The following is a 15,418-nucleotide window of genomic DNA, read 5'->3' on the forward strand; positions in this document are numbered from 1 at the left end:
TTCACTTAGGGTCCCCCAGCATGTAAAGAATCATATTCAAGGTTTTGAATAAAACCTTTATTGTCCTGAAGAAATTTGCTTTCCACAAATGAAATGTTAAACATTTTTCCCATAAAGTTTTTGTTTAATTTATTACATTACATGCATCTATTTTTTCCATTTTTGAGTAGTTCATGAATACATTTCATAAAATAAGCTTGCAGGGACTTAAAAAGTTGCTTGACACAACAGAACGATTTTGTGTTGCTTAAGTTGAGATCAGTTGACACAGTTCCTGTGCTTCCTGTACGTGGAGGCAGCAGCCAGATAGCTTAGCTGGAGACAGGGGAAAGAGCTAGCCTGGCTCTGCCTAAAGGTAATGAAAAACTCAATAAATTACACATTATCGGTTTTATTTAATCTGTATAAAAGCCAAAGTGTAAAACAAGAACTAGCTGATATTTACGAGGGTTGTGTGTCAAGAAATGGAACAACTTCTTGGCTGCAAGTGGAGCCGGACTAGCTGTTTCTGGACTGTAATATAAACGGCATGGACTAAAACATGGATAACCATCAGGTCTGATAACTATGCTCAGGACCACCAAGCAGAGCTGCAGTTGTCTGTAAAAGGCATAATAGTGTTCACTTTTCAGCCACACTAGAAAACACTGATGTCCTGTCGCTCCACGGGAACATTAGACTGCTGATGAGAGTGTGTGGGAACATCCTGCAGCAGGTCACTAATGACACCATTCTCCTCCCTACAGCTCTGCATGGACACGTGATGTTGTATTTCTATGATGCACATGTGTCCACATTGCCAAAGCAAAGATTTGAATACAAAATGACGTGAAATAGAATAAAATATCTGATAAAATGCCCATAGTTAAAGCTGAAACTTAATTCACAACAATTTTGGTAACTATTTTTCAATGAATTGTTTAGTTTTTCAAGCATTAAAAAAAAATCTATTTCTTAAACGTAGCTTTTCAAAAGTAAATATTTGCTGCTTTTATCTTCTGATTTCGGACAGTTAGTCGGATAAAAAGGACAAACGTGTGACGTTTTACTATTTCTCACTATAACACTTTCCAGACTAATCAAGAGAAGTGATTGGTTGGTTGCAGCCCAAGTTGAATCGCTCAAAAACAAACTAAATTTGGAGATTGCTAAAGATATTTAAACTCTATTTTTCTTTTGTTATTTTATATCAATGCTTAATATTTGCACTGTTTTTGCAAGTATCTTACATTTCTTGTGGGACACTATTAAGTCAACCTCATGAGACTAAGCATACTGGTAAATATGTGATTTCTACCAGCTTAAAAACTTGATCCCTGCACTTAAGTTTAGTTTGGCCTGAATATCTAAGGCTGTTATGTGTGAGTGTGTGTGTGTGTGTGTGTGTGTGTGTGTGTGTGTGTGTGTGCATGCATGTGTGTGTGCCCACACACTGATAATTGCAACCGTCTTTAACCATGCGTCAAGAGAGTGTTTGTGTTATCTGTCAGCAGCCTGTTGGAGAGGTGAACAACCATGACACAGATCTCTCTCTCTCTCCGTCTCTCGCCGTCTCTTTCTCTCACCACGCCCCATTGCACTGGAGGTGTATCAGCAGCGGCCGGCGTTGTAGAGGCTACGATGAGAGCTTGGCTTTCTGCCGATGATTGGCAGAAGCAGTGACACCGCTGAATGCCTCATCGGCCTCTCTGCTCTGCCTGCGCTCAACAATGCACACTCTGGACCTCTCACACACATCGATGGACATAGGAAAGTGCACCGCACTCACTGGCAGTAGTACTCACGAACACATTTGGAGATCATTTCATGACAGGCCACAGATCAGCCCGCAGTGATTTCACACCTGGATGATGATGATGATGATCAGCGCATGCTCTCTCACGCTCATCACATCACAAGACGACACTATGTTGTGTTGTTTTGGTTGTTTTTCCGGCAACCGTGAAAAAACGAAAACAGGATTTAGTTTTGAAACATGCCAGCCGCGTGGCTCTGTGGTAATGTCGGTCTGTCCGCCACTTTGGTTCAGACTGAAATGTCTCAACAACTACTGGGGGGGTTGTTATGTAACGTTGTGCATGCATGTGTAGTTCCCACAGGAGACAAGCTCTTGTGCAGGCTGTGGCAGCGGGGGGGGGGGGGGGGGGGTGTTTAGGCTCGGCTGCAGAGCGGGGGGGGGGGGTGTTCAGGGAACAGTGTCTAATTGGCCTCAGCTGGTGGCCGATTGTTAACTCGTCGCCAGCTGAGGCCAATTTGTCTGTGTACACGTTTGTCTCCATAAAGGAGCAGTGGGGACTGAGGAGCGAGAGTCTAGAGCAGAGACAAAGTCTGCAGTCTTTAACAAAAGATAAGACCAAATATCCTTCCTGGATGCTCGTCCTTTGATGCTTGGGGGAGAAACCTACTGGTGACAACCACAAACCTGTTACATAGTCATTTAATTGGGGAGGCGGTGTGCAGACTTTTCCTCCATCATGAGGGTTTGTATTTGTGCTTTAGGAAAAACACCCGCAAAACAAATGATTTCCCATCATCCTTTGCTGTAGTTTGCGTTAACTTTTAATTCTCAGAGGCTACCGTTTACCTGCTTAGCATCAGCATGTTAGAATCGTCATTGTCACTTTTTCGCATTTTGCCGTTGGCGTCTAGCTCAAAGCACCGCTGTGCCTCACACAGCTTCTGGTAAGACTGTAGTTGTATTCTAACTGAGGTCAGGCAGGGATCAGCAGACCTTTTATTGAGGGGCAGGGACAATGAATAAAGACAACAATTACTTTTGCAAGAGCCTTTGTCCTTTATTTCAATCATCAAATATCAAATAGTAATCCTGCCACTGAAAAAAATCAAAACACATAAATTCCCTCTAATTCATTACCAAAACCAGTTGCCATATTAATTTGAAACCAGAAATAGGCAGTGAAGCTCTGAGTCGTGCTTAACCTTTAACAGCTCGTTCTGGTCCTGGAGCTGTGAACATCTAAATCACCTCTCATAGTCGGCCGCCTGGTCACTGAGTTTATGATCCAAGAAATAAAATCTAAAACCAAGAGAAGTAGAAAAGCCCCCCCCCCCCCCCCCCCGTGGCAGAAAGGGTGGCTTTGATGAGATATTCACTTAAACACACACACACACACTTTAGTATTAAAATGTTCCCAGAGCAATTGTCCCGTGAGAAATAAGCGTCTGTACTGTTCCTGCAGCGTGTATTAATTAGCCTAGTGGGCAGAGAGCAGAGTGTATTGCCTTGTGTGGGATGCACTGTTAATATCGGGCTGTGAAATATGACACAACACCTGTTGTTTGGCTGAATAAAAAGATGCTTGTTCGTATCAAACTGCCTGACTGTCTGTCAGTCCGTCTTATCTGTCTGTCATGAGTCCTGGGAAGAAGGGATGGATTTTTTTATTTGTATATGAAAGAGAGAAAGTTGAAAAACTGTTCACATTCGCCATCTGTTGATTCCACTCTTTCTTTGTGTAGTCTTCTGTCCACTCTCTCCCTCTCTCTCTCTCTCCCCCCTTTCTCATAAAGTCTCTCATTGCACATATTTTCCTAAAGACCTATTTCACCTACAAATGAGAGAAACATTTTCATTCTCTTCTTTAAACGTCCAATATTTTAACAAGCGGTGAATTTTAAACAACCCCCCCCCTCAGGACTCGGACACCTGAAACCTGCACTACAGCCGTGAGCCCAGGAGAGCCGTCAATAATTGATTGTGTATCAACACTAACTTGGCGTGATGCTAAGCTGCCGGCCTCAGAGAGGCCATGGTTAGAGTCTAGACAAGGCAGTCCTCCAATGCAGGCTATTGCACTTATTATGTCCCTCTGTTGGGCTGTTTCTGCGCCCTATTGTTTCATGAGAGGTGAAATCACTTTTAGAAAGTATGGACAATGAGTCTTCTTTTATTGTGGGAAATCATAACTTTACTGCTGGATGTACAGCTGTTCTTAACGCTTTCCTGAACCACTGTTGCCTTGTGTGAAGAGGCACATGCTTCTGAGAGTCATGTTGGAGAGCGTATCAGTGTCTGTTGTCCCACGGCTCCCCTTAGTGGACAAATAAGGTAGCACAGTGTTTGATGTCAACAATGAAAGAAAAGAGGGATGTGAAGGTTTATTCAGGTGCTAGTCAAAATAAAACTAAATGTCACTTGACCAACTAACTTGAGGAGATTTGTGTTAAAAAAAAGAAAGATTTTTTTGTTTACGCCTCTAAGGCAAAAATCACAATTAACTGTCTGACAGTCCAGCTTGGCCATGCCAACATGTTTTGGTATTGTACTTTTACTGAGCGTTTTTGGGACTAAGCGGGACATCGAATGTAACAAATGTAACCATGTGATATGGTTGAATTCAATTTAGTTCAATTAGAGTCAAAGGTAATAACGAATCAGTGGATGACCGTCCCTCTTCGAAAGGAACGCGTGTCCAAACTAAAACAACACATGGCAAAGCGCCCTCTTGGAAGCCTTGAGGGTGCGCCTCCAGTGGAGAAGGCGAGACGCGGCGCCATTTAGACTTCCCCACATGCTACAAAACCTTCAGTGCGGTGGGGCTCTTTTTTTCCACCCTTGACCCTCAGACAGCCTTCGTGGGTCAGTGGGCTGATGGAGAAGCAAAGGTTATAACAACTAACCTACAAAACCATTCTCTTAACTTTTTATCTTTGTCTCTGTGCTCTCCAGGTAAATGGCGTGAGCATCGAGGGTATGCGGCATGCAGAGGTGGTGGCCTTCATAAAGAAAGGGGGAGATGAGACCTGGCTGTTGGTGGTGGACCCGGAAACAGACGAGCACTTCAAGAGGAGAGGGATCGTCAGCCATCTCAGAGGTAACTGAGACTGCACTAACTAAAGACCGTGTGGTCGATATACGCTTTCAGGAGGCACCATTGTCAAGTTTGTTGTGGACATATTAGAAAGTCAAAGCAGGTGTTTTACTGCAAAGAATGAGGTTGTCAAATAATCTGTGTAACATCTAATTTTAGAGTTTCATAATTTCTTTAAGAAATATACATTAAAACCCATTTCTGTGCAAGCGTAATTTGGACCCACCGTTTTTTAAATACTTTGGTACTTTGATTTATTTGATTCAATAGTTTAAAATGAGTTCAGCCTTTAAAAACGGATGAGGAGTAGCTCCTGTGACTGGAATTAATAAAGGTGGTGGTTGTTGTTGTTGTAACAGGACGTGAGATACTTGTCTGGATAGACGTGAAACATTTTAATGAAAGTAAGCTAATTCAACACTTTAATTGGATGCAAATTACATATTTCTTTCTGGGAAACTTGGGAAATTCTTACATTTCGATGGACCTGTAAAATGAAGTGTGAGTTCTTGACTCATCTCACTCTCAGACCTTAAAATACATTTCAATCAAACCTTTGAGACTTACATCTGTGGACTGAGATCCCATCCCTTTGAATATGAACTATGTATAACAATTATAAAGTATACACCAGTGAAAAACAACACTATATTGGCTTGTTTTCACAGACAATGACGATCCGTCCATATCCAACGGCTCCCCCAACCCTCAGATCAACGGCAGCTCCTTCAGGTCCACACACTCCGACCTCAGCAGCCAGGGCAACAGCACACAGGTGGGTGTGAGCATTCATATGTGCTGCTGTGCTTGGTCTTTGGTGTCTCACATGAAAGACAGTTCCCTCAACCTTTATGTCTGTCTCTCCATCTCCAATAACACCTCCCGTCCAGCTGGCGGACGATGACGGCGGCCGGCTGATGGACCCTTTCGCTGAGATGGGCCTGAGTTTGAGCGCTACGGCCGCAGAAGAAAAGTTAAAGGTCCATGCCAAAGAAAAGAAGAAGGCGCCGCAGATGGACTGGATGAAGAAATATGAGCTGTTCAGCAACTTCTGAGACCCCCCTCACGACTTCCCCAAGGACACAACAAACACCGGGAATGTGAGCTCTCTGTCGCCCCCTGCGAGGACGAGGAAGGACCAATATCCCCCCCCCCCATACAACAGAATATTTTTTTTCCTGGAATTAAATGTGACAAAAGAAAAAAGTTGTACTCTGGATTTAACATTTAACAGCTTATTTTCCCTCTTGAAAGCGCGACATGAAGAAAGTGCTTTCTGACTGCAAAAACTGTGAATACTTTGCGAAAACCACACTGTTCAGAAGGAGGAGCGTCTTTAAAAGCATCATGGACATTTACCCAAATCCTCTCTACATTAACCTTCCTATTCTCCCTACGTAAGAGACTTGTATCAAACAAATGAGGGAGACAATTATTTTTATATTTAAAAAGTATAAACAACTATTTAAAAAAAAAACAGTATCCCATCATCATGGACTGCATTTAAAGAGTTTTTATGGACACTATGACATTAATGATTGTGGGAGTTTTGGCCCATCAGTCAGAGGAATTCCAAAGTTGGCAGAAGATCACTGTGAAAGAGTTGAGACCCTCCACCTCCAGCCCTCGAGATAATAATCCCCCACAAAGAGAAGGATGTCTGCCTGCACTGGTTGTGTGTGATGTCTCCGACATGGAACTGTACTTTTACATTGAGTTCATTAACTAATCATCAGATCAGCTTTATTTAAAGAATAGTTCATGTCACTTGTTATTTAGCACTCTTGATAATGCATCACTAGTAACCTCTTCTCCGAAAGTCCAGCGTAACGAGAGATGTATTGGTGAAGAGAACATGAAAACCTGAAGGTTGAAGAAAGGAAGGAGTTCTCATGATGGCGGAGGCTTGAAGTGTACAGCAGAGGGCAAACTTGCACCACAAATAGAGGGGGACCGTAACTAAACAGAGTAGATGTTTATCCTGGCTGGTTTTGTTGGGGTTGTGTCCGACAACTTCTAGGTTAGGAACAGTAACTTCCACTGGTTGCCTGGCAACAGCTCAGGGCCAAGACACAGTCCTGCACAAAATTGCGAAGCGATTTTAACTTTTGTTTTGTTGTTGTGCGGATTAAACAAACAGGATACAACATGTTCGTGAGTGAGCTTTAGAGGTGCCACGGCTAGCTGTTTGCCCCTGAGTCTCGACTTTCTGCGAAGCTAAGCTAACCAGCTGCTACATATTTAGCATACAGCTAACCGGCTATTCGTGGTCGCTTCATATGTATGACGCAGACACGAGCATGATGGCAATCTTCTCGTCTGACTTTCACCAAATGGGAGCATTTCCCCAAAATGTCGTAGGCCTACCATTTCGTTAATTAAATATGGGCCCGGTTCCAGGAAAGAAAGCAGCAGATATTATGTTGGAGTGAAAGGGTGTGATCAACATGAGTGAGAGGGAGTGGAGGAGAGGCTACACGGTGAGGTCAGAGATGCTCTGGAGGATCTACTGAAAGAGTCTGGGAGCCAGGGAGCTTACTGTGGATTACTACACACAGGGACAGCTGTCAGACACATATTTGGAGCACAGTGTGTGTGTCTGTGGGGAAGGTATACGTGTCGTAATCCAGGCAGTGTTGATCAAATACATTACAACAAGAGGGATTGCAAGTTGGAGAGACATTTACGTGGACATCTTGTCTTTGTTTTGTTCCCATAAATTCTGCCAGCCCGAGTGTCTTGATTCATCTGTACGTCCGTCTGTGAGCAGTCGGGCTCACTCTGTTTGTTCTGTCGCAACAAAAAAATCCTCTGTGTTACCATGGCTGATGTATATACAGTATAAGTATACAGTATATATGGCAGGTTGCATTTTTTTCAATAAAGTGTGACAATGGCGTTTTTGAATACATTCAATTGTTGCCGTCATCTCTCAAAGCTTCTCTAGTCCGTACTCTGGAACATTTTGTTTCCCACCAACCTCTTATTCTTTCACATTCCTCCTTCTTATTGCTTTTTTTTATTGGTCAGGCGACTTCAATATCTCCCATTTGGGCCTGTTTCCTCTCTTTCATTCCTTCCCAACCTCCGTCTCTCTTCTGAGGATTACGCCAGCGTACAATTTCAATTTCAGCCTGTTCTCAGGCAATTCACCAGCAGCCAGCTGCCGAGAGCTAGTAGGCCACACAAAGGTTAAACAGAGGTCAAACGTGTATTGAACATTGTGTGTGTGACACACAGTGTGACTTTATAAAGTTGAGGGGTCCTGAAATAGTTCTGCTTCATATATTTGTGGACTCTACTCTTCTCTAATCTGATCTGTATTTGTGTTTTTATGCTGTATTTGGTCATTTAAATGACATTAATATGATATGATATGACATGATATGATATTCCTTTATTTGTCCCACAGTGTGGGAAAAAAAAAAGAGAGAAGTTTGAGGGGAACTGGTAACAACTGGATATCTGAAACGTGTCTGTGATCAGGTGGTCTATCAGAGACGTCATTCAGTAGCTCACATGTAGCCTCAACGCTAACCAGAGAGCAGGTCATCATCAACACCAGAGTCCCACACTGCAGGACACATGTACGATGAAACGTGAGACATGCAAATATCCCCACAGCGATCTGAAAGATCCACACCCCCACAGAAAACAAATACAGATTTATCTGGATTCACCTCTTGTGTGTGCATGTATAAGTGTGAACGAGAAATGTTTTGATGAAATAATCTCGAGGACAAGACTGAGTGAGAAAGCGGTTGATTTCCAATCGAGACCTTCAACAAGTGGTCTTGAAACCAATCTCGACACTAACTGCCGTTATGACATCATGTCAACTGACACGACCCCAAAAAGGGTCCAGCACAATATGTCAGTCAGGAAGAAGAATATATTCTGTCCACTAGCTGGCGCACCACCAGCATTTACCGTCCAGGAAGTCAGCCAAACACGGGCAGCGTGAGGCCAGGACACAGCCAGTGCCCAACCTGATCTTTGTGGAAACGCGACGCCGAGGTCATGGCAAGACCACGTGGTGATGCCAGCACATCAAAGAACAGGCCCAGTTCAAAGCTGTCTGCCATTTCAGAGCAGTAGAAGCAGGAAATAGAGCCACAGTCGAACACTTTCTCTTTAACCCGTCTCAGCAAATACTGGCATTTCTACTTCCTGCTCATGATAGATGGTTGTTTGTCTTGCACCCTTTGGTTTCTGTCCTCCTGCGGGCTCCTGGACTGTAATTCAGGTTTTCTGTAGGCCTACAAACAATGTTTTCACAAGGTTTCACCTTTACTTAAAAACATTTTGTTTCCCTGTTTTCATTCACCACCTCCATCCCACCCAAGTTAGAGTGCCACCCATGTAACAGTGCCAGGGCTGCCTGGGCTGCAGCGGTGCCCGCAAGGAGAGAGAAACAAGAGACTGACAAGGAGGGGGAGACAGAGAGAGATGGGAGAGGAAGGGGAGGGGTGGGGGTCCCCATGGCAACGGTGTGTTTTTGTTAGCGCTCGTGAGTCAGACAAGCAGTGACTCACAGTCAGGAGGAAACACACACACACACACAGAGCCACATTCATACTCACACTCCCGCTCAGTCGAGGAGAAGCCAAATAAGGACAGCTACACCGACATGCACAGAGAGGAAGAGAGCAGAAAAACAGAAAAGAGAGGAGAAGGAGTTTGATGGTTTGTTCTCACGACAAAAAAAAATTAAGAAACAAAGGGGAAAGTAAGACAGGAAGACGGGTAAGACAGATGACGGGGGATAAGACGAGGCCGGGATGGGAGCGTGCATGTGCCAAAATGGAGGGAAGCCGACGCACCAGAGTGTGGGCACATTCCCTCTCCCAAGAGCACACTTCACATGGGTGGGGGTAGCGGAAACACACACACACACACACACACACGGGCACACCCAGTTGGTGCACACCTTGGCTTAACTTGCTAAACCACCCATTTATTGTCTGACGCCTACACATTTAGGAAGGCCACCTGGTTTTGCACCAAAAAATTGGCATTTTACTTAATTTGAAAGAAAATCTCTGTTTTTGTGGCAAACTGGATAAAAGTAACCCGATTTTGTTCACATAATGCTTTTGACCAGTTTGATTATTCTTGTTTCCGTCGTGATCTCCGTCCCCCCTGACTGATGCGTTTATTTTCCCACGACCTGTTGCTTCAGTGGAAAAGTTCTTTTGGTGGTGGAGTTGACTAACTTTATTTACACTGAGGAGTCTGCAGATTTATGTGTGTGGGCTGTGATTTACACACAGTTACAGGCCATGGCTCATCCTACGCTGAATGTGTGTTTTGGCTACTGTGGACCCTGACAGAAAGACCCCCTTCATCTCCCTGCAAAGATGTATCAGTGTGTTTTTACAGTATCATAAAAGTTGATATACTGCAAGTTCTCAACGCTCCACTTCCCAAACACTTCCACTCTATGACTCCCTGTTTTCATCTTTGTCTTGTCCTCTTCATTCAGTTCAAAATGCGCTTTAATACCATGATATATTGCCAAAGCTTTCGCAAGATTGTTCCTCAAGTAATATGTAAAATGTTCCGCAATATACGTAATCACCGTTATCTAACCATATGAACTCTTCCAAAATGTTAAACAAATAAATCATGATGCTTTTTATTTTTGCGTGCAACTTTCCCCTACTTTTCCTGTTCCTCTCAATGTGCAGAAGTTCAGCTCAAATCAGCCAATCAGAGCCCGGTGTTGACCCTTCTTCTCAGGTTTATCTCTGTAGAGATAACACAGGAGAAGTATCACCTGTCCTCCAACGGTTGTGGCTTGTTTTACAGTTTTTTTCCCTTCTATTTCCACAGTTTCCCAACACAAGTGCAAGAGAGCCAAAGTACACACTTCAACTTTGAACAACACTCCAGTTAAAAACAAGATGCCTATTTTGACCCGACCAGTCAAGGCAAACAGTCACCCACCCAGAGCCTTGTTCTGGTCTAGCTTTCTTCCTGTTAAAGGGGGGGGGGGTCTTCATCTCCCAAATGCTTGCTCATGGGATAATGCAGGGTCTCTGTGAATAAAATTAAAAAGTATGGTCTCGACTTGCTCTATTTGAAAAGTTCTGCTGGGATTTGCCGCCGTATAAACCGACGGACCCCGTCTCGTCTGGTTTCGCCCCTCACACAGCGGGTGAGCGGCAGGTGGAGAAAGCATGGCAAGGAGGTTTTGTATGGCGGAGAGAAGGAGGAGGGTCAAAGGTCACTGCTTAGTGGGCAGGCCAGCTGGTAAAGAGCACTGGAGGCTGCTGTTGGAGTCGAGAAGCTAACGAGGGAAGGAGGAATGTAGTGCGGAGCTGTAAAGGGCACAGGAATGGGAGTGTGTGCGCCTGTTAACACACGAGTGATTAATGAGACGGAGGAAGTCACCCGGCCGCGTGTCACTCAGGATGATGTCAGCGGTTGAATGGAGGAACGGAGACGCCATATGGGCACAGATAGGCTTCCTCTCTCGCTGACCACCACAACAGACACAAAAACAAAGACAGAAAATGACCGTCTTACATGTACAGTACACAACTTTTAATCACTTCCTCAAACGGAAAACGCGTTGGCCAGTTGCACAACCACATCTCGTTTTTTTCTGTTCATCCCTTTTGTGTATTCCTCTTTTCCAGCCGCAGTGCCATTGACAATATGTCAATTCACAATTATCTATGCAAATGCTCTTTCAAACTTTGTCCTCCCACAGACAGAGTTGGTTGATAAATAGATGATACTGATTTTTGTATCTATTTCAGCATCATTTTTCTTATTATATTCTTTCACTTGACTTTTATGTGTGGTTTGAGTTTTATGGATGCAGCATGGCCGGAAGCCCAATCCAAATTCCCCCCAATGTGGGACAATAAAGTTAATCTTGATATATGTTTTTAATCTTCCCATCTTGCTCTTAAATTTCTTCTCTTACTCGCTACCATACTGTGAGTTGACTTGAAGAAAATCCTCCACGGTTTCTTCTCAGTTTGTGTGTCCAGTGAACTCTTCGGTTCAGCGGGCGTCTTCTACCCGGCTGGCTGGCTGGGTGGTCAGCTGGTTGGTCCACAGACTGGTTGGCTGGATGTCTGGATGGACGGAGGGATGGATGACTGTCTGTGTCAGCAAAAAGGCCAAGCCGCCTTGAGGCACTGGGAGAGGAGGCCGCCGTGAGGAGAGCGATACTGGGAGGAGGTGGAAGCGGACAAGAGATATAAAGTAATTAGGACAAAAAAAGAGAAGAAAGGAGTCCCAACACAAAAAAAGAGTTGGGAGTTGTGTAAGATTATCAACTGGCGTTGAGTGCGAGATGTGAAGAAGTGGAGTGGGGCAGCAGTCAAGCGAATGAGGGGAGTGAGGACAGGAAGAAACGTCAGCAAGGAGGGGGTCGCAAAGGTGGCTGGATATTTTTAGCATGTGGAGGGGGAGAGGGCGGTATCTTCTCAAGGGGTTCTTTCCAGAGTATACTTAGAGCTGTGATTTGTAAAAAGACAGAGGGAGAACAGGAGGCATGTGTACACTAATGCCAGTCTGATGTAAGAGCCCGCGATAGGACCACACACAGACCTGGTATCCTCTCGTTGCCGCTGCCCTCGCTATAGATCGGCCTCTTCCTTCGCCAGTGAACTCATTCGGTCATAAACCCAGGACACATACAAAGTGTGCTTGTAATCAGACACCCAACCACACTGACGTTTTTTCCAAAACATAGAGTACACAAACACATTCTTTGACCCATTTTTGAAACGGGACTAGCTTCTCCACGGTGAACGCCCTGCAGACAGGTTGAACCGTTAAAACAGCTTTTCAGCACATCAACCAGGCATCCCAGACACCGCAAATCAGACACAGATTTTCCAGCTAATGTGGTATATAGAAAGTGAAGAGACGGAGAGAGAGGACCACAGCTGAAAAAGCAATGCGAATAATAATGAGAGCAATGAGAGAGAACGGAGAGAGAGAGAGAGAGAGAGAGAGAGAGAGAGAGAGAGAGAGGGAGCAGTGTGGTCTCCATATAGCTTGCTCAGGATAATAGCACGCACGCTGGCTGGGGCAGACCGAGAGAAAGAAGGAGGGGGAGGGCGAGCGCAGAGCCGCAGTGACGCCATTGTGGTTCCGCAGCACTTCCTGTCTACTGCCGCAGTGTTTGTGTGTCTTGTCTCCACGGTAACTGCCAACACATAAATACCAGAGAGGGAGGAGAGAGGGAGGAAGACGGAGGGAGGGAGGGAGGGAGGGAGAGCATTGGAAAGAGAAAATAAGGTCAGACCAGTCAAAGTCAAGTGGATCCATTCGGAGCCTCTTGGCTGGCCGGTTGGAGCTCGGTTAAGACGTGCTGGTCTCGAGTTTTGTACGGGGTTCCAGTAACATCCAGTCGAGCATGGATGAGGTGGAGTTAAGTTATGACCTCAAATGTCCCCGGTGTGGGTCAAAGGGGGAGGTGGGGGGAAGAGGCCGGGAGTAGGGCGGGATCACCCGAGGCTGCTAGGAGGAGGAGGAGGAGGAGGAGAGGGATGAAGGATTGACAGAGTTGAGAGGCCCACTACTACCAGAGTATACTCATATACAGATCTCCATGTTATAGATAAGATTGTTTTTTACAGTATATATAAATGTAACTTATCTTCTCTATGAGAAAGTAAAAGGTAAACGTAAAAGGCCAAAACCTCATTCAAAATGTGTACCAAAATATACAGCTACAGAAGCATAGAGCTTTTCTCCACAGTATGTTGAGAAGTATTACCCTATGTCTAAATTGTAGGTTCAACTTTAAATAATCATCATTAAACTTGACAAAAGATTACATTTCTATAGTGTAGTTCTGTAGTGGAAACCATTTTTATTAGAATATTTAAAGTTAACCAGCTTCTTATTTGTCATACAGAGAGATAAAATAAATGGTCTATGAGAGAAGTGAGATGTAGGGACTTTCAAGACGTATTGCATCATTTCCCATGCTAATTTTTAGATTGTGTTTACTTATTGCAGGCAAAGACATCTGTAAACACCTTGAAGTGTTCCAGAAACTGTCCATGAGAATGTACGTTGATACCTCACAGATAGTAGCTCTTTCTCTTGGTGCAATTCTTTCTCTCTCCAAAACCATTTTCCACTGCTTGTTGCATAATTTAATCTGACTCACCATGACAACCAACAACATTTATTTTTTTATTTTTTTATTTTACTCCCGGTGGCCTTGATTAGAGTCGCTGCAGTCGTCTGACTCACTGTCTAAGATGGTCACTCAGTCGAACGTCCCGTGTGACCCGTTGACGCGCACACATCTACACCTACGCTGGTCGACATTGATCAAACACTGAAAAACATGTTTTGAAACATTTATGCATTTGACCTCACACACACACATGAGTCTGTACTTTGGCCTCTAACTTAAAGCATCAGCATAAACTATGAACCATTAACTAAAGATGACACACTTCCGACATGAATCCACAGCGGAGCTCATGATCTGCATCCACAGTGAACTTAGTTAGAGGTTAATGTTGCAATGGACGACTTCTTTATTATACAAATGCACACACCTACTGTGACTACACACACACACACTTTGCTATGTACCTGTTATCTTAAAATTGATTGAAATCAGACAAAGCTCACGTGCGCACACAGTGGGAACAACCCTGCCTGCATATCACTACACTTTCCATAGAGCTGATCACGTTTGACAGATACAGACTCTCTTTCAGCACCATTTTCCAAAAAACACTTGCTAAACATCGCACACCAGAGTTTGTTCTCAATTAATTGACAATTGGGAAAGAGTAGTAAGATATAGCTTCATTTTTTACAGTTACATACCAAGTCTTTTTGGATATTATTTTGCGCCGGTTTAAGGTCGAAACTAAAAGTTGTCTCAAGTCTTGTGACGAGTAGCTTTCCAGAGCATCGTTGTCATTACAGTGCTGGTGTTGCGTGCGGCTACGCTAAGTGTCATCTCTGTGAGGCCAAGGTAGAGAGGAGTGTGCACGACACGCATCAAGGGTTATACCACAGAAATGAGATGGAAACTTCTTATTTTTCTTTTTTAGTTTATCGCATTGTCTAACTCTGTCTGAAGACTATTTAGTTTATTTGACTATTGAGCCTCACTTTGACCTTTTTTACATGATATGAGCAGATAGATTATATATTACAAATATACACACGTAAAGAGAAATGAAGAAAAGGAGGCAGAAAGGAACATTTATGAAGCTCTACTCCACTCCGTTATAACCAACTTCACTTTTTGCTAACTAACAATTAAAAATTAAAGCTATTCATCACAATTCATCCAGCTCCTGCTGTTAGGAAATGTTGTAAATCCCCTCTGACAAGAAACCGAGGTCCAAAATCAAGACATTATCCCATCTGAAGATAAACGACGCGTCATCGTGATGAGTCTTACTGGCAAGCAGTCATTTCACTAAGCTTGAGTGTATGCGTTGCTAAGAGACACATACAGTGTGTGTGTGTTTGTGTGTGTGTGTGTGTAATGTGTGACGTCCACTCCCTCACAGGGGCGTGGCTGTCTGTGCGAGACTTTGTCGCTCACACACACACACACACACACACACACGCAAAGG

At 44.0% G+C, this 15,418-nt stretch overlaps 1 protein-coding gene across 1 annotated transcript in view; it reads left to right on the forward strand.

Moving 5' to 3' along the window:
• Positions 1 to 7,743, forward strand: part of LOC130189080 (Na(+)/H(+) exchange regulatory cofactor NHE-RF2) — a 30,461-nt gene extending 22,718 nt beyond the window's left edge. Inside the window, exons 4-6 of the mRNA XM_056407738.1 lie at positions 4,691 to 4,835; positions 5,501 to 5,607; positions 5,723 to 7,743. Of these exons, the coding sequence (XP_056263713.1) occupies positions 4,691 to 4,835; positions 5,501 to 5,607; positions 5,723 to 5,887 (417 nt within the window). The 3' untranslated portion in view covers positions 5,888 to 7,743. The remainder of the gene's footprint in view (positions 1 to 4,690; positions 4,836 to 5,500; positions 5,608 to 5,722) is intronic.
• Positions 7,744 to 15,418: the final 7,675 nt, after the last annotated feature.

The sequence above is a fragment of the Pseudoliparis swirei genome, chromosome 23 (genome assembly GCF_029220125.1).
Source record: "Pseudoliparis swirei isolate HS2019 ecotype Mariana Trench chromosome 23, NWPU_hadal_v1, whole genome shotgun sequence".
Taxonomy (NCBI): Eukaryota; Metazoa; Chordata; class Actinopteri; order Perciformes; family Liparidae; genus Pseudoliparis; species Pseudoliparis swirei.